The following is a 24,098-nucleotide window of genomic DNA, read 5'->3' on the forward strand; positions in this document are numbered from 1 at the left end:
AGTCAGACAGGGAGTCACCTTCATTTTAGTAGGACAAGTGTAAATTCTGCAATATTCAAATAATTTGCACCTACACTATTCGTTCTTGCCACATTAACGACGTCTAGCCGCTTCGCAGGTTAACTGTCAAGTGGGGCCTGCCTCTGTGTCTGCAGATCGAAGCGTCGAGGTGCAAAGTAGTTCCGGGTACTTTACCAGACTGCATGTATAGGGAATTACGCAAATGACAGCAGGTTATACGTTTTCAGGAAAACTCTATGCGTTTCTTCGTTAACTTGTCGATAGTCATAAATATGTTTGTTCTGATAATTAAATTTAATTAAAAGTAGTAAGTAGTCAAATAACATGAAATTCACTAAACCTTCATGCAAGTATGCTTCTTTTTAACTATATTACCTCTCAAATGTTATATAAATTAAATAGATTAATAATTAAATTTGAGCGGGAGTCGAACTGTTGCCCTTCTTACGCACCTTGAACAGTAATCACTTCACCACCACGAACTCTAACGTCCGGCACCTATGCACAAGGCAAATAAGAGACGCGTAAAACTTGTCTTGCGATTTTCTCGGAAGTACCAGAGTAGTCTTCTACTTGCACATTATGTTGTTTCAATGGCCTACTAAAGGTGTACAAAGGGTGAAGTAAATCTGCGACCCCAACGTCGTGGCCTCCCCTTGTTAGTACATCTTGCGCAGTGACCTACCTCAAGTGCCAGATTGATCCGTTTAATACACTATTTGCTCAAAAGTATCCGAGCGCCCCTATGTGATGTCGAACTGATCATTACATGACACGAAAGGCGGACCCACTAGTTATAAAAGTTGCCAGGGAGAACAGGATGAGTCAAAAAGGACTTCACAACTTTGGAATGATATAGAAATTTATTGAGATAACTTACAGAATGGGTAGGTATGTCATTTTGTAGCAAGCAACCTCAGGTTTAACGTAAAAGTGCCAAGTGTCTGTTTGTTTCGATGTGTTTAGCATTTGTGATGCGGCAAACATCCCATCGGTAATCAATTTCTTCCCGCACTCGTTACAGCAAATCGGGCGTAACTTGCGCAGCGCCAGCGTAGGTTCGCTTTTTCAGGTCGGCTAAATTGTTTGGTAGGGGAGGAACATACACACGGTCTTTAAACGAAACCCCAGAGAAAGAAATGCAATGGTGTCAAGTTTGGGGAGCTAGATGGCAGTGCGATTGGCCCTTCACGGCGATTCCACCTACGTGGGAAGCGATTATCGAGGAAACCTCGAACTTCAGTGAGGAAATGAGGTAGTGCACCTGTTTGCTGGTAGTAAACCAGCCCATATCGGTCACCTTCATCGATCTGAGCAATTAAAAAGTTTTCAAGCATATCGGGATCCACAATACTAGTGATAGTTTTCGCCACGAAGAAGAAAAGGTCGTACACTTTCAGTTTGCTGAGGGCATAAAACACATTAACTTTGGGGCTGTCGTGAACGTGTTCCAGGGTTGCTTGCTGATTTTCGGTGACCCATATTCTGCGGTTATGGATGTTCACCATACCATTGACATGAAATGTTGACTCATTGCTGAAGATTATTGTGTTCAGGAACGCCTCATCGTCTTCTATCCGATGCAGCGTTTCCTCTCAGAATTTCCCGCAAGCAACCTTATCTGTATCGCTAATGTGTTGTGCCGTTGTGAATATCTGGTTTCAAGAGTAAATGTCTACACAGTACTCGCCAAACCGTCTTTTGTGGAAAGTCAGTCTCGCGAGACTCATGTCGCGTTGATTTTTGTGGACTGCGGGAAAAACTCTCCTTAACCTTCCCGACTTAGACCTCAACACGCGGGCCACCTGTTGAATTATAATGTCGCAGTGTACAACCGTCTCAACAAAGTTCTTGTTCTAAGAATAAATTGCAGGCCTGGTTGGAGGTTCTTTAGCGTATTCGATGCGAAATTCAAGCCGAAAAGTTGTTGCAGAGTTCGTTTCATGAAAACCAAAACACAACGCGGGCACGCTCCGCACCAGAGAAACTAGTTATTTGAACTGTGCACTATGCTGGCGCTCCTTGTCCATATGTTAGTGGGCAGGGGGGGGGAGCCAAGACTTAGAGGTATGGAGTATTTTCAATGATTTTGAAAATGGATGGTGACTTTAAGTACCCATGAAATGTTTCAGTTGCGACCCTGTTATAAAGCTGCGTAATACCGACTTTTAAATCATTTTCTTGAAAGGAAAACACCTAACTACACTATGCCTTTTCCATTCCGGGTATGGGCGCCCTTGCTGTGGGATCAAGATGGGGTGATGTAGCGGGTTACTCGAGGTGCGAAGGGGCCTGAAAGTTCGTTAAACTAAGGACGTGTGCGTGCAGTCCTTTGAAAACTGCTATTGTCATCTTTGGAAGACTTGAGTGTCCACAGCGTATTCATCATGAAGATGTACGCGAAAAGACAACACTTCGCTGGCGAGAACGTTGAAATTAACATTCGAATGAGCGGGACCAAGTAATGGTGTGAAAAACACTCCCCGAACATCACAGAGCTTCCTGCAACCTGAACTAAAGTCGCAACTCAAGGTGTAGCAAATGCCTCATTTGACCGCCTTGCGTCATTTGAAAAGAGGTAAAATCGTGACTCGTCAGGCCAACCAGTTTCTGTGTTGTTGGCCCATCGAAGACGTGTAGACAGCTGTGACACCTGACTCAAAATGTCCATTGCGTGCAGTTCCATTTACAACATTCTCTCAGAAGCTGGTTAATATTGACATGCATTCACTGAAGCAGCAACTCCTGTCAGGTTCCAAACCAGTTGTCATTGACAAGACGTGGCACTCGTCCGGTCCTCGTTGGTTAGAAACTTCTTTACGCTATTTTTCTTACACCATGTTAAATAGCCACGAATGGTACACCATTTCTTCTAGACACGTTGCACATTACGCATTGATATAACTACAAATAGGGCAACCGCATTCATTGTGCTGCAAAGGGGACGTCCAAACACGATAGTTGCAGTCTCGTATTCTGTCACGTCTCCACGTTGACACATCTTAACGCATTGATTCCATACCACCGACAAGCACATGCGCAACAATTCTCTACCTAGAAGTACGTCCACGGTGGAGGGTCACATGACCGTCAGACGGCAGTTCTACGCCATCTCCAGCGCTCCAGAGTTACCACTGTGCTCTTTTAAGGTTTTGACTAATATTTGTCCTGTGAGCTTAGTCTACTGTAACATCGTAAAATTCTTTATTTTGTATAGTTTGTTACGAAGGAAATTTATCAAGTCTGCGAAACTTTATGTGGGATACGCTTAATTTTCAACGTTTCAGAAATAGAAATTAGAATTCAAACAAAGCTGTACTTCACTTGAAGGTGATAAACGTGCAGAACACCTCGAAACTAGAACCAAAGATGAAAACATAACGAGAGTGCACAATACATTTGAAGTGCAGCGATCCAAGAATAATTGCTTAGCGATCGCGTGGGCTCCCAACGATATATATCGAAAGTGCGACTGTATGTCGACCACACAACTCTGGTATCGCAAGTTATGGATCGTTTTTACAGCGTTCACTAGAGCCTCAACAAAAGACGAACCTTTACCAACTTACAACTAATTACAAATGAAAGTAGTTCAAATGGTTCAAATGGCTCTGAGGACTACGGGACTTAAATTCTGAGGTCATCAGTACCTAAGAACCTAGAACTACTTAAACCTAACTAACCTAGGGACATAACACACATCCATGCCCGAGGCAGGATTCGAATCTGCGACCGTAGCGGTCGTGCGGTTCCAGACTGTAGCGCCTAGAACCGCTCGGCCACCCCGGCCGGCAATGAAAGTAGTAATATTACTTACTTCACTCGTCAGACACGTCTTCTTCACGCAAAATTCCTCGTGTTGTATAAGCCGCCGGCAACAATACTTTTTTCCCAAAACCAGAATACATTTTTGCTATGTCAGTGAGAAATATAGGGAGAGCGTCAGGGGTGACATTCTGTGTGTGGACAGATAGATCGTCCGATGACACAAATTCAACAGAATGATTCACAAATTCGGGTTGAAATCGTTCTATCTTTAATGTGTGGTGTAACTGAAAGCCGTCTGTCATCACTTTAATACCCGGCCATATAAATTGCTTTATCGGAGAGCTATAGTTTTATTTCCCCTTGAATAAATGCGAACAATAAAGCTCTTGTGAAATTCTCTTTCAATGTCGCCAAATACTCAAATGAGTTCAATTACATTTTTCAACTGTCGTCATCTTGGTATTTCCTAGTAGGTATATGCGATACATCTTATTTCGAAAACCTTGTTTTGTCCAATTAGAACAATTTCTCGGCAGAAACTGCAATAGTCACACACGCTGTTCGTGGACAATCGAGCTTCAGAAGCTGTCGCTTGTAACGTATAGTCTCATATCGAACAAGAAACTAAAATTTCAAACAATTTTCCACACTACGTAACAGAGGAATTAGATTTCGCGGTGTAAAACTATCGGCACTCGAAACTGTAACGATTCACCTATTTCTATTCACAACGATACACTGTGTACTCCTGGCAAAGTACTAAACATTTACCATAATGCGCGAGTCGGGTAGTCAACAGAGTCGCAAGTTCGATATATATTTCGTTAGGAGCCCGCGCGTTCGAAAGGCAATCATTCTCGGAAATTACTAAAGATAATTAATGAAAATAAATGACACCAGAGACACATGGGAAAACAGAGTAAGGAACATCTTACGTTGACAACAATAAATGAGAGAACTTAATGCTACGTGGCTGCAGCCTTTGGTGAATGCTGACAGATCACATGTGAAAATGAAATTGTCTGCCAATGTTTTGAACCATACTGATTTTGTGCCTCGACTTCTTGCTGTCGATGAGATGTGGGGCCCATCATTTCAGGCCAGAAAAGAAACTGCAATCAAAGCAATGAGTGGTTTCACACCATAAAAGATGTCGTCTATTTCATCTGCTGGAAACGTTATAACATATAATTTCTAGGTCATAAAATATATTATCGTACTGATTACAAAGCAATGTTGTGACGTGTAGAATAACAAGTGAATACTATGCATATCCTCTGGAGTGATTGCGTATAAAATACACGATTAAAGCCCTGAAGAGGAGGGAATAAACGCAGAAACAAGTTCTTCTTCACGAAAAATTATCTGCCGCAAAGGAGAACAGAGATTTAAAGTAGTAAGTGTTTAAACATGTTGTATAGATGTCTCAAGAGGTACACAGCAATACCACGAGAGGCCAGACCGCACGGGCACATTACTCGCCGGGCGCCTTCTAGTTCCGAGCAGCAGCCTCCAGGTGGCGCTCACAAATTTGGACTACTTTCTGCTCTCACGCCATGTCCATTTTGGGTGTCACACTACTCAACTGATAGTGTTGCCAGCTGCCTAAGCCCACTGGCACACAGACCATGCTTTTGAATGTCAGCGTTGAGCGAGCTGAGTTCAACGTGCTGCTGAACACTCAGTAACGTTGCGACTTGTGCCTCACCGTGGTTATGGGATCGCAGCGTTCTCCAGTGGCTGTTATCAGCTGTATCCTTTTGGTAAATTACAACTATTGTGTAGCTGTGACTATCATAGTCTGTCTTTAAAGCTGTTTTCGAGAAATGTTTTGTCTCACAAGTCCATGTTGCTGCTGTCAGATATAGATTTTTTTCAATCTTTAAAGAAGTCAGTCAAAGTTATAAGGATCGGATTACTGAATTACAGAACCTAAGTAGGTAATGTAAATTTGTTTTTGAAAATGACCAGTTTAAGAAATCTAATTCGCGGTATGCTCATCATGTACTTCGCTAACAATAAGTCAAAGAAGGACCTAACAAACTCATCTTCGCAAGACTGTCTGACATTGATTTGGGCGTACAATCAAAGACGTTTCTACTGAAATTGTAGATTGGAGCAGGCTGGCGTGTTTATTACGCTTCAACTACTGGCACAACCATGCGGTCAAACACTCAAAATACAGTGAGAGCATGGTGCTCGACTGAAACAGTCAATACTCAAGTTTCGAAACACTAAATTACAATCTTGTTCATGCCGTGGCTAAACCATAGTACAGACAACTGTTTCCATTGGAAATAGACCAGACATAGGGCTCAGGTGTGCAGAAAGAAGCACAACTGGCAAAAAAAATTAGACATTTAAGCATACGCCAGTGGTTAATGATAAAAAGTCAAGTAATGTTCATAACGTACATGTGCAAATTCAAAAATTTTCACGGATGATGCGTCATGTGAATATTATCTTTTCTATCAATAACAAGTCGTTACCTGTAACTGTTCAGGTTAAAAATCAGTTTTCAAACTGACGCTGGATCGTCAGTTTCAATCGTTAACCTAAAAGTGTACCGAAATTAGGACTGGCTAAATTAACAGACTTTCAAAGTTCACTGTTCAGTTACAGCAATCAGAAGATTGCTGGGAAGCAGAAGTCTTCACAGATGGTACGTATAATAATCTATGAAACAGGCTACATTCCTAGTTGTAAATTCAAATAAAGCAGTTAATTTACTAGGACTGGATCTTTTCAATGCTTTGGGCTCACTATTCACGAGGGAGCGAATAGAATTCAAGCTGACATTCCGAATTGAAAGTTAAATCAGCTGTTGAAAAAATAGGATGACATTTTTTCTGAAGCAACAAGCAGTATTAAAGTTTATGAACCACACATTACACTCACGCTAAATACAGTGCCAAAGTTCTACAAAGCACACAGTCTTCGTTTTCCGTTAAAAGAAAAAAAAAAGTAGTTGAACAGAATGAGGATCTCAAGGCCGTAACCAGTAGACTAAGGGCGACACCGATCGTAGCTGTACAGAAACCGAAAGGCTCACTAAGCATCTACAGAGATTTCAACGTGACGGTTAACGCTCAATCTATTATTGATTCATATACCATTCCCAGGCCGGAAGGACTGATGTCAGCATTAGCCGACTGTGTGTACTTTGCCAGACTGGATCTTAATGAAGCTTATTTGCAAATCCATTTGGACAAAGATACACAGAAATGTATGGTGATAATTATGCAATTTGGTCTAGGCCGTTACAAAGGGTTACGCTTTAGAGTAGCAAACGCTCCGAATTTGTTCCAGCGGCATTGAGAATAATTAATTCGGAAGGCTCCAAAAGCAATGAATACCTTTATGACACAATTGTCTCACGAACAACTCCAGCAGAACTCTTACAGGATTTGGCGTCTGTTTTCTAAATTCTATAGGTGACAAATTTGAAATGCAACAAAGGCACATGCATGTTCTTTCATTGCATACTGTTTGCACACGGCATCAGACCGATGATGCTACATACAGACACCACTGAAAACTTTCTGGCTCCCAAGGACATCAAGCAGTTACGTGTCGTGTCGTATTAGGACAAATTAATTACAATAGGAAGTTTCTCCCTCGTGCAGTTTCCACCAGTGAACCAATGCACTCGTTATTACGTAAATGTACCAATCGGCATTGTAAAATTTTTAACAAACAAAAACAGTGTTCGCTAGACACCAAATGTTTCACGACATATGATCCGAACAAAATGCTCACAGTCGCTACCGATATATGAGACTATTCCACAGGCTTTCTTCTGTCCCATCGACATCATGGTTTTGAACAACCAGTTGCGTTTGTTTCAGAGACTGACAGTGGCACAAAGAAATAACAGCCGGATCGAGAAGGACCCTCTCGCCTTGATACACTATGTTATCAAAAGTATCCGGACACCTGGCTGAAAATGACTTACAAGTTCGTGGCGCCCTCCATCGGTAACGCTGGAATGCAGTACGGTGTTGGCCCACCCTTAGCTTTGATGACAGTTTGTACTCTCGAAGGCATAGGTTCAATCAGGTGCTGCGAGGTTTCTTGGGGAATGGCAGCCCATTCTTCACGGAGTGCTGCACTGAGGAGAGGTATCGATGTCGGTCGGTGAGGCCTGGCAGGAAGTCGACATTCCAAAACATCCCGAAGGTATTCTATAGGAGTCAGGTCAGGACTCTATGCAGGCCAATCCATTACCGGGATGTTATTGTCGTGTAACCATTCCGCTACAGGCCGTACATTATGAACAGGTGGTCGATAGTGTTGAAAGATGCAACCGCCATCCCCGGGCTTGCTCGTCAACAGTGGGAAACAAGAAGCTGCTTAAAACATCAATGTAGGCCTGTGCTGTGATAGTGCCACGCAAACCAACAATGGGTGCAAGCCCCCTCCATGAAGTACACGACCATAGCATAACACCACCGCCTCTGAATTTTACTGTTGGCACTACACACGCTGGCAGATGTCGTTCAGCGGGTATTCGCGATACCCACACCCTGCTGTCATATCGCCACATTGTGTACCGTGATTCGTCACTCCACACAACGTTCTTCCACTGTTCAATCATCCAATGTTTACGCTCCTTACACCAAGCGAGGCGTCGTTTGGCATTTACTGGCGTGATGCATGGCTTATGAGCAGCCACTCGGCCACAAAATACAAGTTTTCTCACCTCCCGCCTAACTGTCCTAGTACTTGCAGTGGATCCTGATGCAGTTTGTAATTCCTGTGTGATGGTCTGGATAGATGTCTGCCTATTACACATCACGACCCTCTTCAACTGTCGCTGGTCTCTTGTCAGTCAATAGACGAGGTCGGCCTTTTATTCTGTACGTGTCCCTTCACGTTTCCACTTCACTATCATATCGGAAACAGTGGACCACGGGATGTTTAGGTGTGTGGAAACCTCGCGTACGGACGTATGACACATGTGACACCCAATCACCTGACCACGGCCGGCCGGAGTGGCCGTGCGGTTCTGGGTGCTACAGTCTGGAGCCGGGCGACCACTACGGTCGCAGGTTCGAATCCTGCCTCGGGCATGGGTGTGTGTGATGTCCTTAGGTTAGTTAGGTTTAATTAGTTCTAAGTTCTAGGCGACTGATGACCTCAGAAGTTAAGTCGCATAGTGCTCAGAGCCATTTGAGCCTGACCACGTTCGAAGTCCGCGAGTTCCACGGAGCGCCCCATTATGCCCTCTCACGATGTCTAATGACTATTGAGGTCGCTGATATGGAGTACCTGGCAGTACGTGGCAGCACAATGCACCTAATATGAAATACGTATGTTTTTGGGAGTTCCGGATACTTTTGATTACATAGTGTATTTGCAGTCAAGAAATGTCTCATTATATTTACGGACGTAAATTTACCCAGCCCAAAGAGCAAAAACCTTTATCTTTGGACCCAACAATAATATTCCTACACGGACAGCTCAACGTTAGCAGCGGTGGGCGCAAATTCTGCCGAATTACGACTGTGAAATTATATTCGGATCCACAGCACAACCCGGGAATTTATATTTGCTCACTTCTGTCAATAGGGCAACATAAAATGTTTGACTCATCGGCTGACGTTCGTTTTTCACGAAGTACTAGTAGTCAAGACACTAGTAAACTAAAATTTAATTGCCGAACTAACGATTTGATGTTACTTAATCAAACAGAAATTGAATCTAACCGGAATATGAGGCATGCATTTGCAATGTATAAAGATCTCATTCTTGTACATTCAGTATCAGACAAGACACGAGTGATTCCTGCGGTGCTTAAATCCAAGGTACTAGAGATGTTACATCAGTGTACGTAATTGGGGCATAGCAGACAGCAGTTCTGATGTCTTCCTCTGTTACAACCTTATCATATTACGTGGAATTTTTGTAATGCAACTATGCCAGAACTTTGCCAGTCTTGCTCAGTACCACCTGTAGTGACGGCTAAAGTGAATTTCGGGTCATGGAATTCAACCAAGACGCAGAAGCACATTATCTTGGATTGTATTTTAAAACATTCTTTCAGCGCTTTGTAGTGTAAATGCTCAGGAATCGTAAATCGTTCGTTTGCGGAGGATGCTAAAGCACAGGGCACTAGGTGTTTATGTCAGGAGCAGCTGCATGTCAATTGCGTTCTGAACTTTCCCCTTTTCCGCCTCTTCTCTCCCACCCTCATCGTCACTAAAACATTGCGCTGTCGTGCACTCTTCAGAGTCTCATTTGCAACACATTAAAACACACTTCCCGCGTCCGGGTTCCCGGGTTCGATTCCCGGCGGGGTTAGGGATTTTCTCTGCCTCATGATGACTGGGTGTTGTGTGATGTCCTTAGGTTAGTTAGGTTTAAGTAGTTCTAAGTTCTAGGGGACTGATGACCATAGATGTTAAGTCCCATAGTGCTCAGAGCCATTTGAACCATTTGAGCCATTAAAACACAGCGTCACTATACACTTCGTAAGGAATTGTAGCGGTAATATACACAGTCGCTCCGATTCGGCCGTTGAAGTACTCTTACGGAACTCCCAGTTAACAAATACATATGACTTTAACTATGGTTCTCTTACCGCTCATACGTATATTAACTGTAAATATTGATGAGTTGTTGCCGGCCGCGGTGGTCTAGCGGTTCTAGGCGCGCAGTCCGGAACCGCGCGACTGCTACGGTCGCAGGTTCGAATCCTGCCTCGGGCATGGATGTGTGTGATGTCCTTAGGTTAGTTAGGTTTAAGTAGTTCTAAGTTCTAGGGGACTGATGACCACAGATGTTAAGTTCCATAGTGCCATTTTTTTTTTATGAGTTGATGAGTTGATGAAAGACTGAAAGTGAAACAGGGTAGGGGGAGGGGGTGGAAAAGGAGGAAGGCAGGGAGCTGGAGCTAGACATGCTGCAGGATGGCTTCACCAACGAATGTGCATTTAGTTACTGCATTCTAGACGGTCCGATGTGAGGAAGTGAAAAACAAGAGGATCTGAAACAGCGCCAAATCTAAAATACGAAGTCAAGACAGTTTCTCGGTCAGAGCACACGTTCATACTTATTCCAAATACCATAGTCCTTTGAGGTAACAGGTGTTCCTATTTTTCTGCAGAACTAAACTGCAGCAGGCAGTGCAGCTGGGGCTCTCAGCTATCGCGGTCGGAGTACCTGAAACTTCCTCTGACGTCAGCGAAAACAGTTGCAAGTACGTGCGGTTTTCCCGCACTAGAGCTTGCAACATCCACTTCAGCAGGTAAAGTCTGTTCGACACTTAACTTATATAACTGCAACGTCGCGTGTATTAATCTGTGCCGTAACAAGTGTCCCATTATTTCCTCTATGAAAAAAAAATGATTTGTTAGTAGTTACCAAGTTTCTCTTACCAGAAATTTCATCATTTTTGTCAGAAATGAATAAGGCAGTTTATGTGAGAAAGAAAAGATGTGCGAGCGGTTACTGTGCTGTGAGGAGTTTCGATACGTTCGAGTTTACATTCATTAATTGCAACAGATAACATGATGTTTATTGCTATATGTTGAAGATGTAGGAAATCACCACACATTTCTCTCATGAAAAATCTGCTTTTGCATCTTTAATTTTTTTTTTTTTTTTTTTTTTTTTTATCAGACGTAAGTTTGACCATGCTCCTGAGCTGTCTGTACGACTCTGCCAAGATACACTACTGGCCATTAAAATTGCTACACCACGAAGATGACGTGCTACAGATGCGAAATTTAACCGACAGGAAGAAGATGCTGTGATACGCAAATGATTAGCTTTTCAGAGTATTCACACAAGGTTGGCGCCGGTGGAGACACCTACAACGTGCTGACATGAGGAAAGTTTCCAACCGATTTCTCATACACAAACAGCAGTTGACCGGCGTTGCCTGGTGAAACGTTGCTGTGATGCCTCGTGTAAGGAGGAGAAATGCGTACCATCACGTTTCCGACTTTGATGAAGGTCGGATTGTAGCCTATCGTGATTGCGGTTTATCGTATCGCGACATTGCTGCTCGCGTTGGTCGAGATCCAATGATCCTTTGCCTTTGGCGGGCAAGTGCTCTACCAACTGAGCTATCCAAGCACGACTCACGATCCGTCCTCACAGCTTTAATTCTACCAGTATCTCTCCTCCTACCTCTCAAAACTTCACAGAAGCTCTTCTGCATACCTTGAAAAACTAGCACTCCTGGCAATAAGGATATTGTGGAGACGTGGCTTACCCACAGCCTGGGGATGTTTCCAGAACAGTTTTGATCTTCCGGGAAGTGACTTCCATTTAGCTAAAACAATGTAGGAATATAAAACGTTTCAACTGCACTAACACCTCAAAAATGATAGATTTTGGTTATGTTCTTCGCGGCTTTTAATTCGGTCTTTCATTCTACATTAGTTTCTTTGTAGATACAGCTGAATATCCACGTTCGGTTAATTTTTGAAGACGCATCGTTTCGTGAAGCAGTTGCAAATTGTGGCCCTAGAAATTTACCAGAACTTAAGCACAGCATAAAGGAACGCTGTCTTCTGGTATGTTTCTATGGCTAGACAAAACTAAAAGAATAATTTACGGTATGTACTTAAAATTGACTCTTTTATTGTAAACGTGCTGTAAACAACCGACTTAAAAATTTGCTAGTAGCTATCCATAAGTAACGGAAGACAGAAGGAAGTTCCTATTTCTACAATAAATAGTTAACTGCTGCTAATGTCCATCAATACTATAAAAATGGATGTGTGTGTGTTCTACACCCCTTCTTAAATCCCCAGGCGATTTCAACCAGACTTCGTAGACACATACTTTAATGTCTGGCAACAAGAAGAACCATCTACCTATCTGAGGGGTGGGGGTAGGGTAGCGTAGCCGGAGACGCATGAATTTCCAAACTTTATTCATCCAGTATTTGAGAATGAGGGCACTTGGCGACTTGCAACGAATTATACAAATTATATTTCAAACAAATTATATATTTGAAACATGAAATTTTTTCCTCGCTGACAATCCCTACAAAATGATGAAAGGAAAAAAGTTTATCGCTTAATACTTTTCTGCTGTCCATACAGTAGAAGTACCGCATGGAGCATGACGTCATAATTAGTTCTTTACTACTAATTGTATTCGCGGTACATTTTGCAGACAGTTTTTACATGTAGCACTGAATGTAAATGCACAATTATGTCGTCGTGCGACACGTGGTTTAGGAGATATGCTGTCGTAAACTTAGAGCTGAGCGAAAAAAGCCGCATCGTGCATGACGTTTAAATATGTTACTTCGTTGATACTAATTCCATTCGCAAAACATTTTGCAGACAGTATTCTCATATGCCGCTGAATGTGTTTACAAAATTATATAATTGTACTACCCAAAGTTCAGGAGATTTGTCGTCATAAACATTAAGCACAAGGCCAGACGTTACGTGGTGTGGGTATGGGCGCACAGCTATAAATAAATATCTGGGCATTGCCGGATTTCTCTGCTAGTTATTTGTTAAACATCGTAATGAATCTAAATTCCCGCCTTTTCTGATAACTTATCACCGATTGATACTAAATGAAAAATGAACGCTGGCACGAAGCACTAATACGCTAAACGCAATGATTCAGAAAATTATACCATGGGCGAACGGGAACTACGCCCTGTCAATAAGAACAGCAAGCTCGTAACAACCGTATTTCACTTGATGCAGAATGATATCTTCTTCGAGGACCGAACTGAATTACGAAACATGGTATATATACCAGTATGTGTCGATGAGCAATACAATTTGCCCCCTTAACTGACTTTCAGCAAGATCCTGTTGTGCACGTGCGGAAGGATGAAAAAATAGCCAACCTGTTGGACGAAACGTTTCAGCTGTGCCATTGATGATGGTCCAACATAGCTAGTCGCCCTGGTTACAAGAGGCAGCGGCAGACAGGTAAAAACTTTGATTGTCACCTCAGACGAGTTACCATTGCTGTTCGCATGGTTACTGCCACCAAATTAGGAACAGTGTTGCACCAACAGTTCCATCTAGGACCACTCCGAACAGTTTCTGGAGGCTGGGCTACGAATCAGCGTGCCACTCTCTAGGCTCTCTCTCACACCAAATCACCATGCACTTCATCTCTGATGACGTCGCGAAAAATATGACTGAATGGATAACTAGGATAATGTTCTGGTTAATATTCAGAGCATGTTGTGCTTCGGCGAAATTGATGGACGTTTGCGAGCAGGATGTAGAGGAAGGGAAAGGTAAATAGCAAATTATATCAGGCAGCGACAAACAAGAGTACGTATGCACTTCATGGTGTTGTGAGCCAAAATCTACGATTGCTGCTTGAGCGAATCCATGCAGTGCAGGATACATGTACCACGCCAACCAGCCAGTTCTGTAATCATTTCTCAAAAATTGCGATTAAAGGTGGTACATTAAACTCGGGGCATTTTCTTGTCTGCGTTACCAGCATCACCCCTTGATCGGTTCGTATAACAGCTATAATTAGCATGGGTCACTATCTACCAAAGTAATACCCAAAACTTCTGTGATGGTCTCTAGGATGACTGCAGGTCTGCATTGTAGCTAGCGGATAATGCACAGGATATTGAAGTTCTTCCATACTTGCTGATACAGGAACGTTTCGTTTGCAAAGCCCTAAGTAATTCCGTAGCATATCCCTCTAGTAGTTGAGTTGGCTGTGTGTCTTAAATAACGCATTCAAAGATAATAAGATTATATGAAAGTACATATACACAGACTAAGAGCGACAAACTATCTAAAATTGGTCCTCTATAATCACAACATTGAACACCGTCTCGTGATGATTTTGTAGAAATTGATTTCTATAGGTACCCGAAATGTGCCAGTTTTAAGAACTCCCACTCAGTACATCTACATATTATATACATTCTGCAAGCTACTTTACAGTACTTAGCGGAGGGTCCTTCGTGTTTCATTCGCGTATCGAACAATTAAAGAGAAGGAACAATTAAAGAGATTTCAAACGTCCTCATTGGCATTTTTTGCACTGACAACGCATTTTCAGTGCTATTGTGTTCCCGGCACTGTGGTGTATGTTCCTAGACTTGTTCCAAGAGCCATATCATGGAGTAAACGTTTCAAAGATTCGTTACTAGAGGGCGCATGGCCTTTGCGCCAAGCATTGCTTCGCCGCTCGGAGTGGCCGTGTGGTTTAAGGCGTCTTGTCACGGACTGCGCAGCTACTCCCGCCACTGGTTCGAGTCCTCCCTCGATCATGGGTGTGTTTGTTGTTCTTAGCGTAAGTTAGCTTAAGTAGTGTGTAAGTCTAGGGGCCGATGACCTAAGCAGTTTGGTCCCTTATGAATACACACACACACACACACACACACACACACACACACACACAAGCATTGCTTCCTACTGAAGTTCCAAGTGTCAAGCATCAAGGTCTCTTCCGTATATTTGATGCACAGTGTGAGATGGTTTGAAGAGATAACACACAAGGATTTGATGAGTGCGCACAGCTTTTTGAGCTGTGGCAGAGATTTTGCACTTACAGAGAAACGAAGAAAGGTTGGCAATGCCTTTGCTCCACAAGATTTACGCAAGATTGTTGAATCAGCTAAAATTATGGATCCATCCATGTAAATGCAATGCATACAACTGATTTCTTTGATTTTAAAGATGCTACTCGAACATTGTTGTCAATGCAGGAACGTAGAATTTCCAAGTGCAGTTTGATCAAAGTGTCTTACACTCATCCATCGCAAAAACTATTAAATACTCTTACTCTGAAACAGAAGAATGGAAAAATGTCGATGTATTCAAAAGAAGAAAGATCATTTCTGATGTAGGCCACACCATGCCTCTTAAAAACCAGCTATGTTTATCAGAGGCAAAACAGGAAGACATATTGACGATTCTGCCATTTCTTCCACTGAAGCAGAGGAAGTTTCACTGTAAAACTTTGCAATACCTGATCATTAGAAGGCTGCTGCTTAAGAGACAAGAGTCGATACTGAGAGATTTTTTCCCTGAAATTAATTTTGTTATTCTTTGGTAAAAAATTTAAAAATATGTGAAATGGCTTTTGCTGACCTAAATTCTGCTAGTTAAAATATTACTCCTATATTTCCGCACGTTTATTATCACGAATAAAACTTACGCTAATGACAACACACACACACACACACACACACACACACACACACACACAAACACATGCCAGAGATAGGACTCGAACGTCCGACGGGGGCAGCCGCACGCGTCGTGTCAAGGTGCGAGAGACGCGCGGCTACCCCGAGCGGCAGTATTAATGGAATCTTAGTGAAGAGGACAAATGATTGAAACAAAATATGTTCGCTAAAGCAGCGAAGAGTTACTACAGCCCATGTTAGTTGAATTTGTTTTGCAAAAATGAGGTTTGTACGTGAACTTTGTAAGGTGTCAGGCAAATCCAACACCTTCCATGAAAATCCTGACATGATAGCAAATCCGGCAGTATGTCACATAGCTCCGAATAAATCGTGACATTAAATTAACCAAAGTAGTAAGATCAACGAGTGAGCAAATGGAATACCACAGACTAACACAAGAACGCCTAAATGCATGTCATACCTTCCCACCGTGAAACAGACGCAGTTCCGAGGGGAGAAACGAGAACAGAAGCAGAGAGGAGAGTCGTGTAAGCTAGAAGGCCCTACGATAAGGGACACCCACATCTCCCGCCGACCACCAAGACCACCCCCCAGCCCATGTTAAAGGACAGAGCCCTCCAGAAGAACAGTATAGATCTTACAATAACAATAAATGGGCCACACCAGCTGCAAGTTTTAGCGTGAGACTATACGCGACTCTGTTACATAGCAAACATTAAAAACATTGCCCCGCCACGAAAAGTATAACGTTTCCCATTGGATAGACAGAATTTTTGTAGGCGGAGCTTAAGGTTAACATTGAGACCCTGATTAGTCAGTTGAAAACACAGCCAGATACCTTTTTCTTAAACCAACTTCGGGAAATTGTAGTAAGGAGAGGTTAGAGAGAGTTGCTACCAAGACGGCGAGGTGTGTGGAGCTGCACCGCCCGCCGCCCCCTGACGCTGACTAACCACCGACAAGGTAATGAACGCACACGATGCCGCATAAGAGCGCATAAAGCTTCACTCAGAACTGCAGAAGTCTCATCTATTACACCCCCTTTTTGCGTAATACTAGTGTCGATCGCCAATTAAACTTCGTGGTATTCACATTTGCTACTGGAAGTTAAAATCTGAAGGCGATGAATTTTCTGTTATATAATTATTGAGAAGCAACATCAGCCACTGCAATTTACGACAAGTTAAATAAGTAATTAAAGATAATTGAGGGTCACTGTAGACCATTTTGAGAGTTACCATTTTGATAGTTACCATTTTGATAGTTACCATTTTGATAGTTTTCTCTTTTATGAAACTTAACTTAAAACCTAGATTATAGATGTGATATGGCATAGGTCATCCTTCGATCCATTATAGAACTTGGAAACCCATTCAGGGAATATTCGTTCACATTTTTGTTGAACGCATTTGGTTTTTATCATCCTGTATTAAAATATTTCCTTTTATCAATAGCGCAATTTATAAACAATGTTTTGTGAGTAGAATAAAAATTCCAACGGTAAACTTAACTGCTTTTTCGACGTTCTTTTACCAGCTAACTAAAAATAGGAAAGCCTTGAACCCCTTCCACTAAATTTAGTTAGTATTAAGATTCTTTTACAGGGAGTGCAGTGGAGCTGCCGCTGAAATTTTTAAGTATTTGATTATATCAACGCTAGTCTCACTGAACTCTTCTGAACTCTACATGTCATGTGTGGTCTGGCGTCTCCTTACCAGCAACTGGTCCCAGGTTCAAACTAGTCAATTCCCTAAAAACACGCTCAGAGCGTCGTTGCGCGAAAGTGGTAGGGAGACACGACTTAGAACAGACAGACACCACGCAGAATGTTAGAACGTTCCAAACGTTATGTGTTCGTAGGGCAAACGATTGGTTCATCATTTTTCAGTACGATAGGGTCTACAACAGAGACAAAATTTATAGAATTTTGAACACTTTTTAGAAATACGAAGTCTGTCACTCAACTCACATAAGCGATGCGTTAAATAAAGAAGAATATAAGAATAGTTTCCTTCTGTTGACCACTAAAGGAAAATCGAAAGTCGTGCTACCCAAGAATTACAAAGTAGCCCTGATCGAGACCATTTCTGTCATTAATCGTAGTGACTGACCTGTGCGAAATATCAGATAGCCTTTATTCCGTGCGATTTCATCAGTTCTTTGGTCACTTTTATGTCGTAATGAGTGTTCGAACCTAGGCTACTAGTTCCCTGCTATGAGGGCGAATATTTCCTTTATCGAGCGAAATGAACGAATTTGCCACTATCCCATAGATGTCCGTTGCCTACATCTAAAATAAATACTGTTTTAAGTCCCTGCATGTTAATCAGGGCGGCATTCTTTCCACTCATTTTGTGATGGAAAAATGTTTCTCATTTATTCGTAAGCAGTTTAGACAGGCATAAGGATTGCAGCCCAAGATCCAAGGTACGTATCTTGGCTGGTTCTTTCTTTATGCTAAAAATGACTTCGACACTTGGAAGAGCCACATACACAAAGTGCTACGTCATGCAATGAAGAGGATTCCACGATAAACTGTAAATCGCGTCATTACATTCAGATTTACCAGCAGCTCTTATTACAGCCTACACATTTTGAGGTAATCTTCCAGAACTGAACAATCATTTACACATCACAGTCGCCGAGGTACCAGATAACACACAAAAACCTCAAAGAGTGGTTCGCAAAAATTACAAAAATTGATAATCATTAGTTTCATCATCATCACTAGCAATTTTTTTTGATACATCTAATCGTTATAAGATCTTTATATGTCGCAACGGCTCTCTCTATCCGCAGCTACCTGTGTTGTAGTTCTCAACTTACATTTTCATTACATGTAGGACAATATCGAATACGCTCTGTAGCTTAACATGAGCGACGCTGTAGCAATTAACGTGATAATTTTTAAATTGGCAGGGAACTATGGCATGATTACAGAAAAGTGAAGCGTCTTTTCAATGGCCAGACGACAAGAACTGTCCATGAACGATGTACAGAACATGAAAGATACACCCGTCTGCGGCAACCTTCAAATTCGGCAGTAGCAGAGCACTGTATTTCTTTGGGACATTCAATGGAATACAATGGAACAAAAATTTTAGCTCCGGTTTCCGGATTTTGGGATTCTGTAATCAAAGAATCAGTGGAAATACGTCTTACCGATAATCATAAATCTTAACAACGGCTTTCAACTGCATAAAAATTGGAATCCTGTTATTAAAATTATACAGCCACAGCGGAATCGACGGCGTCATTCGATATTCAGTGACTAGATGATCTTTTACTTTCACTACCGAGGGCAGCACGTACTACTCGGCTATGCTGCGCATGTCAACACCTGACGCATGCGCTGTAGGATGCCAGTACATTTCGCATGCGCGAGATTCGACATAAATACCGCGACTGCACCTGGGCTCTTCACCCTCAACCGTCACCTCTCCTGGACTCCCCACCTCCGGACAATCCAAGCCAAGGCACGCTCCCGATTCAGTCTCCTCAAGCTCCTCTCCGGCCGTACGTGGGGTCTGGACCCCTCCACCATCCTCCACACCTATAAATCCCTCATCCGCCCTATCCTTTGTTATGCCCATCCGGCTTGGGTCTCCGCCCCCCCCCCCGCCCCCTTCCTTTTACAAATCCCTCCAAATCCTTGAACGCCATGCTCTTCACCTCGCCTATCGCATCCGTCTCCCCTCCCCCACGCGGATCCTGTACGATCTCATCCCCTTCCCCCACCTCCTCCTTTTCCTTGAAAGAATACGGATCCTGTACTCCTCCCGTAAACTCGATCCTCCTCACCCGCTAGTCTCCCCGATCCTCTCCCACCCCCGCCCGCTGCCGCGCCTGTACTCCCATGTCCCACCCGGTCCCCATCTCTCCACCCTCCTTACCCTCTCCCAAGGTGGCTTCCACCAGCTCCCCCTCCCTGATGATGTCCTCCTCCCCTCCATCTACCCCTTCTATCAACTTTGACCCTGCCCCACCCCCCACTTCCGGTGTCCTTTCTTTTAGGCACCCTCCCTCCCTTCTCTTCCCTTCCCTTCTCTTTCCTTTTCCCCCGTCCCCTCCCTCCACCCCTCTTGCCCTGGGCTTCCCCTCCCCCTTCCTCCCTCCCCCTATCTCCCCTGTCCGTGGCATCTCTGCTCTCCCCTCTCGCTCTCCCACTCCCCTTCCTCCTCCTCCTCTCTTGGCAGGTCCCCGGACTCGCACACGCACAGTGAACATTCGCGCGCCGGAGGTCATCGCCATCAGTTCTCGTGTGTGTGCCTTCGTTTGTGTCTAGTGTTTGTTCGCCGTCAAGCCGCCACTGTTCACGTGTACCGTCGCCATCATCCATGTTTTGTGCGCCGTGTCAACTAGTGTCAGTGATGTTTTCTCGTCCAGCGTGAACGGCTCCATGTTTTTTGTTTTTTAGTGTCTACATTGTTTTGCCCACCGTTTTGATTGTATTCTCTGTGCCCCCTCTATGTATTACTTATTGTAAACCTCAAGGCTGAAGAGCGGCGTACTCAGCTGCTGACATCCCGCCTTGTGTAAGGTGATAAAAATTGCAATAAAGAAAAAAAAACTGGGCTCTTCAGTAGTTGTGTACTCACCTGATGATAGCTGGACGTCTCTGGGCCGAAATATCGTGGCCGAATGTCAACGGGATCCGGCTGCATACCCGGAAATTATTAGAAGAAGAAATACGCCGGGAAAATTTCAGAAGTCACAACTATCGCACACATTTTTTTTTTTTTTAATATCCTCTGAATTACGTGTGCAAACATGGAACACTTTAATGATACTGTGACTTTGAGTTTTGGCAAGCCTCTACGCCACACATTGCGTATGTATGTATTAAGTCGTGGACCTAGAAACAACAGAGAGGCTTCGTCCCTCCGTAGCCCTCAGCAGTTCACAACCTCACAACAGGCCACAGCAGTCCACCCACCCCACCGCCACCCCACGCAGAACCAAGGGTCACTGAGCGGTTCGGCCCCCAGTGGACCCTCCCGGCAACGTCTCGTACCAGACGAGCGTAACCCGAAATGTTTGCTTGGTAGAATAATTATGGTGCAGTCGTACGTGGAAACGGTGTTTGCACAGCAATCGCCGACACAGTGTAACTGAGGCGGAATAAGGGGAACCAGCCCGCATTCGCCGAGGTAGATGGGAAACCAGATTGAAAACCATCCACAGACTGGCTGGCACACCCGACCTCGACCCGAATCCGCGGGCCCCCCTCCTTCCAGCTCGGGAAGCAGCGCGTTAGACCGCGCGGCTAGCCGGGAAGGCACACATTGCATAACTTCTTGCATGTTCTGAGGTCGTTCCATGTGGTGACACATCTAAACGCGCTGTCCAACAGGACCCAACTGACAATCTGTAATCTGCTCTCCACGACGTTCATGCAAAATACTACAAATTTCTGACAGTCTTTTGCTGTTTAAGAGTTTCAGTTTCCACTTTCAGAAACGACTTCCTGACACTTAAATCAATACTCGATGTTAACAAATTTCTCTTCTTCAGAAACGCTTTCCTTGCCATTTCCAGTCTACATTTTATATCCTGTCTACTTCGACCATCATCAGTTATTTTGCTCCCGAAATAGCAAAACTCCTTTACTACTTTAAGTGTCTCATTTCCTAATCTAATTCCCTCAGCATCACCTGACTCAATTCGACTACATTCCATTATCCTCGTTTTGCTTTTGTTGATGTTAATCTTATATCCTCATTTCAAGACACTGTCCATTCCATTCAACTGCTCTTTCAAGTCCTTTGCTGTCTCTGATAGAATTACAATGTCATTGGCGAACCCCAAAGTTTTTATTTCTTCTCCATGGATTTTAATACCTACTCCGAATTTTTCTTTGGTTTCCTTTACTGCTTGCTCAATATACAGATTGAATAACATCGGGGAGAGGCTACAACCCTGTCTCACTCCCTTCCCAATCACTGCTTCCCTTTCATGCCCTTCGACTCTTATAACTGTCATCTGGTTTCTGTACAAATTGTAAATAGCCTTTCGCTCCCTGTATTTTACCCCTGCCACCTTTAGAATTTGGAAGAGAGTATTCCAGTCAACATTGTCAAAAGCTTTCTCTAAGTCTACAAATGCTAGAAACATAGGTTTACCTTTCCTTAATCTTTCTTCTAAGATAAGTCGTAAGGTCAGTATTGCCTCACGTGTTCCAGTATTTCTACGGAATCCAAACTGATCTTCCCAGAGGTCGGCTTCTACTAGTTTTTCCATTCGTCTGTAAAGAATTCGTGTTAGTATTTTGCAGCTGTGACTTATTAAACTGATAGTTCGGTAAGTTTCACATCTGTCAACACCTTCTTTCTTTGGGATTGGAATGATTATATTCTTCTTGAAGTCTGAGGGTATTTCGCCTGTTTCATACATTTTGCTCACCAGATGGTACAGTTTCGTCAGGAATGGCTCTCCCAAGGCCGTCAGTAGTTCTACTGGAACGTTGTCTACTCCGGGGGCCTTGTTTCGACTCAGGTCTTTCAGTGCTCTGTCAAACTCTTCACGCAGTATCATATCTCCCATTTCATCTTCATCTACATTCTCTTCCATTTCCATTATATTGTCCTCAAGTACATCGCCCTGGTATAGATCCTCTATATACTCCTTCCACCTTTCTGCTTTCTCCTCTTTGCTTAGAACTGGGTTTCAATCTGAGCTCTTGATATTCATACAAATGGTTCTCTTTTCTCCAAAGGTCTCTTTAATTTTCCCGTAGGCAGTATCTATCTTACCCCTAGTGAGATAAGCCTCTACCTCCTTGCATTTGTCCTCTAGCTATCCCCGCTTAGCCATTTTGCACTTCCTGTCGATCTCATTTTTGAGACGTTTGTATTCCTTTTTGCTTGCTTCATTTACTGCATTTTTGTATTTTCTCCTTTCATCAATTAAATTCAGTATCTCTTCTGTTACCCAAGGACTTCTACTAGCCCTCGTCTTTTTACCTACTTGATCCTCTGCTGCCTTCACTATTTCATTCCTCAAAGCTATACATTCTTCTTCTACTGTATTTCTTTCCCCCATCCCTGTCAATTGTTTCCTTACGCTCTCCCTGAAACTCTCTACAACCTCTGGTTCTTTCAGTTTATCCAGGTGCCATCTCCTTAAATTCCCACCTTTTTGCAGTTTCTTCAGTTTTAATCTACACTTCATAACCAATAGATTGTGGTCAGAGTCCACATCTGCCCCTGGAAATGTCTTACAATTTAAAACGTGGTTCCTAAATCTCTGTCTTACCATTATATAATCTATCTGAAGCCTTTAGTATCTTTTAGTAACTCCAGGTACCACAGCAGCAAGGCCGTTTTGGTTAGCGTTACAAGGCCAGATCAGTCAATCATCCAAACGCCCCTGCAACTACTGAAAAGGCTGCTGCCCCTCTTCAGGAACCACACGTTTGTCTGGCCTCTCAACAGATACCCCTCCGTTGTGGTTGCACCTACGGTACGGCTATCTGTATCGTTGAGGCACGCAAGCCTCCCCACCAACGGCAAGGTCCATGGTTCATAGGGGGTCGTTTGCGTGTAACAACTTAAATTACTGTGGGACGGTATGCTGCTTTCCTGGTGCATAACCCCGCCCCTTTCTTGCAAGCAACAGTTTGCTTTGCGTAGGAGTTTAGATAAAGTTATAATTTCGAAGGTGAGAAGCAGCTTGCTTTGGGGCGGAGACGCAGGCGTACTTACGGCGAGCGCCAGCGCTGTGATGTGTGCGGCGCACAGCAGCACCTGCACGAACACCAGCATGGAGAAGTAGCCGTCCTGCAGACGCTGCTGGTAGCGCGCGAACAGCTCCTCCAGGTTCTTCACCCGGAACTGGTGCTGCAACACCAAGACCGCGACTCCGGTTACTTCCAATACAGTGACTCATACCAGTGTTGAAAGTGTTTGTAAGACACCGAGCCGACTATTGTCACACTAATTCTACTCAATATTTGTTTCGGGTACGAGAAAGTTACTTGTGGCCATGCTGGCTACGTTTGGGACCCGTGACTCTGTCGAATGATTATTTACTTGTATTTTCTGCTAATAGTCACTTTTATACAGTCAGTTCCACAAGAAAGTGTACGGCATGATTGTAAATGTACCGCCGCGCGGGATTAGCCGAACGGTACAGGGCGCTGCAATTTACGGACTGCGCAGCTGGTCCCGGCGGAGGTTCGAGTCCTACCTCGGGC

The 24,098-nt window shown here is 43.5% G+C and overlaps 1 protein-coding gene across 1 annotated transcript in view; it reads right to left on the minus strand.

Moving 5' to 3' along the window:
• LOC126188195 (adenylate cyclase type 2-like) overlaps positions 1-24,098 on the minus strand; it is a 258,257-nt gene that overhangs the window by 151,113 nt on the left and 83,046 nt on the right. Inside the window, exon 2 of the mRNA XM_049929738.1 lies at positions 23,608-23,742. Within this exon, the coding sequence (XP_049785695.1) occupies positions 23,608-23,667 (60 nt within the window). The 5' untranslated portion in view covers positions 23,668-23,742. The remainder of the gene's footprint in view (positions 1-23,607; positions 23,743-24,098) is intronic.

This window comes from Schistocerca cancellata, chromosome 5 (assembly GCF_023864275.1).
Source record: "Schistocerca cancellata isolate TAMUIC-IGC-003103 chromosome 5, iqSchCanc2.1, whole genome shotgun sequence".
NCBI lineage: Eukaryota > Metazoa > Arthropoda > Insecta > Orthoptera > Acrididae > Schistocerca > Schistocerca cancellata.